Raw genomic sequence first — 3,435 nt, 5'->3', positions numbered from 1 at the left:
AGCGCTTATAGTGGTGCTAACAAAAGGTTTTTTTGTGTTGACTATGTGGGTGTATAAATTCAAGGAGGTTAGATTGAGCATTATGAAGAGGAGTTTACAATTTTTTGAAAGAGGTGTTGGAGTTTCTGAGATCCAAATGGCAGCAAGATAAATGAATATGGAGATTGAGTTATTAAATACAAATTCCATAAAACATTGATGGTCTTTGGAATAGAGATTCATCGAATCAAGCAAATGAGGAAGGAGAGATGGAAGGAGAATAGACAACTAGATACAATGGAGGAAAAACATGATGACAAAATGAAATCAATCTCCATGTCCTATATGTCCTCATCCACGCATGAAGAAGGGATGTCGTCACCGGGATGTCCTTGGTGACGGGAGCAAGAAGCATGTTGGAAAGACTATCTTTGAAGTAGATGGATACACTTGCAACTTGTTTCAAGACTGCTTAGCTTGTGACTTACTATCTACTCACTATTTCCTAACTTGGAGGAAGGAAAATTTCCAAGAGGATCCTTGGCTTCTCATTTTTATATAATCCCCTGAACGGAGAAGAAACACAAATTTCTCAGATGATGATGGGCTCTGATCCCGAGGACGAATGTGAGATAGTATGCAATCCAGCAAGGGAAACTTTTGTACAACTTCCCCGGCATAAACTGAAGAAAGAGCTTGGGATAACAGTGGGAGAAATTTTGTGGAAGGGCGAGCAATATCAAGTAGCAGCAGCGCACAGGACATTCATACAAGTTTATGATGGTTCAAAGCAGTCATGGGTTATCGTACAACGGCTTCCCTCACCGCGAATAACTACGAGTATAGTTTTCTACAAAAGTTTATATTTCTGTATGAGCGGGTGTGAGGACGATGTTAACAGTGTATTTGGCGTTATGGTTTTAGATTGCACATGCCACATTATCAATATATTTTCGCCCGTACCCAAAACTACTCCTCTGTGGTTGGTGCCTTACCTGTTTGTATGTGGGTCAGAACTTTTTCTGGTGATGCAGGATTCGTATAAAGTACATTTGTGGGAGTTAGATCAGTATGAGAGCAATCCAAAAAACCAGCTATGGTGGAAGGAGATTGCAGCGATGCCACAAGAGTTTGCCAATTCAGCCTTGTATCTCGCTAAACTACTACCACATCGATTATTTTCTGTACTATCACTGAGCCGATTCAATTCCTTCGCAGTAGGCAACTATATCTGCTTCGCAAGATATGGCAGTGGAAATGCAGTGTTCTTCAATACAGAAAACAGATCGTGGAGTTGCTTCTCAGTAGTTGAAAATGTAGAGGAGTGTCCCATTGCTACTGATGATTTTGGTTTTGAACCGAACTGATCTATCAATTCAGTGATTTTCGATTGTTTTAAAAATACTATTAGTCATTATTTACTTTTGTAGTTAGTAGTAAAAATTTAATCTTTTTAAATCAGCATAGCAGATCCTGCAGCAGAAATTTAATCATGCCATTTACGCTGCATTTATTTGGAATCCAAGGGTTCTTCATCCAGGATAACTTTAGTGGCTAATGTTCGTCAATTGGCTAATCTCACTCATCAAGGACCTCAAGTTTGGCTAATTTTTTTACACCTTTGGGGTGGCCATGCCATCTTCACTTTATGAAAATCGGGTCCCATACTTATGCCAATCACCAATAGTAATACAAAAGCATTTGTATTTTAGTGATGACTTTGCCAATGCAATCTATTTTTTCCTTTTAGTAAATTATATATAATCGCCTAAAGTTTCTAATTCTTATCTTGATAGATGTCATGTTAGCCAATATTTGGTAAAATATGAAGTTAGGTTACACATTAGGTATGTGAATTTGGAATGTGTCTCTATTCTAGAGACTTTCCATGAAATTTCTTATCCTTTTTGACTTTGGCCCAAATTGATTTGATTGGGAACACGTGTCTTTACTTTTGGGACTTTCTTTAAAACTCAGTATCCTTTTAAAAGTTTGGCCCGAAATAGGATTTAGGCCATTGATTTAGGATCCTCCAATGATCATAAATAATAGGGATGTTACTTCCATACCACCATTCAATAATTTTGAGGGAAACTAAAATAATAAAAGCAAGATAAATTTAACCTTCAAGTTTGATAATCAATTAGGATCCATATAATAATAATAAAGACATGGTTTCTAGGTATACATACTTTTGACCATGATTTTCATCAATAATGAAAGATTCACCTTGATTTTATAGACTTTTCATACAGTTGAAAAAAAATCGCTAATAAAATTAATTTTTTTCCTACTATAAAAAATTAATTTGCTAGTAGAAATTAATTATTTTCCCATGAACTGATGTTTGATTCACTAAGATTTTATACATTTTTTCAAAGGGGGGTTTCTTAAAGATATCTCTATTCTTCATCTTTTCCAAGCCTTTAGCCACCACTTTTCTTTTCTTCCTTGCATTAAATTTGTGAGTATCATATGTAATGTGTCTTGAACTTGAAGTAGGGAAACTATCTTTTGACAATGGATGTATAACTTTAAATTATTTATTCAACATTTGCAAACCCTCACAAGTATTCTACATAGCTATTTTACTAACATTTACCAATTTATTGAGAGCCATTTTTATGTGCCATTACAATTATACTTTAGATTTTTTATTTTTCCTTTGTGTTCCTCTTTAAGATCATTGATTTCTTTAGAAAACTCATGAGTGCTTTTGAGAATATCTTGAATTTTATGGGACGAAGGAGAATCGTTCCTAAAATATTTTAGTTTTGAGAAAATTCAATTAAAGGGACTCTTTTGGTAGACTAGGAATTTTTGAAGAATTTTTCTAGTAGAAACCTCATAATTAGAAGATGATCCCTTTTCAACAAGTTGTACCCTTTTAAATTCAAGTTGTAATATGGACATGTAGAGCATTTTCCTTGTCATCTATAATAGTATCATGCATAGAATCATTGACCAAGGGAGTGGAAATTGAATAATGATAGAAGGGGAACCTCCTAGCTTAGCATTTTTCATTAGATTTACCCCACCTATTAAAACCATTCCCTTTTCCTTTACCCATATCCTAGGCTAAAGTTTTAGGTACAAAATCCTAAGATAGGACATAGTCAAAATCATCATCCAAAAAAAAAAATCCTATTCCTATGAGAAGAATAGGGTATGGAGGTCACATGGAAAGTAATCTTTCTCTTTTTATTGTAGATATGATAAACTTCTTCTCCATCCAAATCAATATTATTATGTTTAATTTCCTCGTCATCATAATGGACCCTTACAATCCTTTTGTACTCCAACCCAATTATAGTAGGCATTTTAATGTGCTTGGATTTGGCTCTCCATAATTAGTAAAATCAAACCCTCATGCAAAATTGGTGGAAAAGGTTTCTTCTTATGCACCACCAAGCTATGCTCAGTTTCACTAAGGAGTCAAGTAATATGGAAGTGAAC

General features: G+C 34.8%; 1 protein-coding gene across 1 annotated transcript; it reads left to right on the top strand.

Moving 5' to 3' along the window:
* The first annotated feature begins 581 nt into the window (after positions 1-581).
* Positions 582-1,346, top strand: LOC149536161 (uncharacterized). The gene has a single exon (XM_089806240.1). It carries the CDS (start codon positions 582-584, stop codon positions 1,344-1,346), a length of 765 nt encoding a protein of 254 aa, XP_089662366.1.
* Positions 1,347-3,435: the final 2,089 nt, after the last annotated feature.

This window comes from Cupressus sempervirens, chromosome 10 (genome assembly GCF_028749045.1).
Source record: "Cupressus sempervirens isolate cs-2001-9-10 chromosome 10, ASM2874904v1, whole genome shotgun sequence".
In the NCBI taxonomy this organism is placed as follows: domain Eukaryota; kingdom Viridiplantae; phylum Streptophyta; class Pinopsida; order Cupressales; family Cupressaceae; genus Cupressus; species Cupressus sempervirens.
The sequence above is the reverse complement of the archived record's forward strand: the minus strand, read 5'-3'. Positions and strand labels throughout refer to the sequence as shown.

What these genes read in the sequence shown, in the direction of transcription:
- LOC149536161 (XM_089806240.1), top strand. Translation starts at nt 582, where the DNA reads ATGGGCTCTGATCCCGAGGACGAATGTGAGATAGTATGCAATCCAGCA.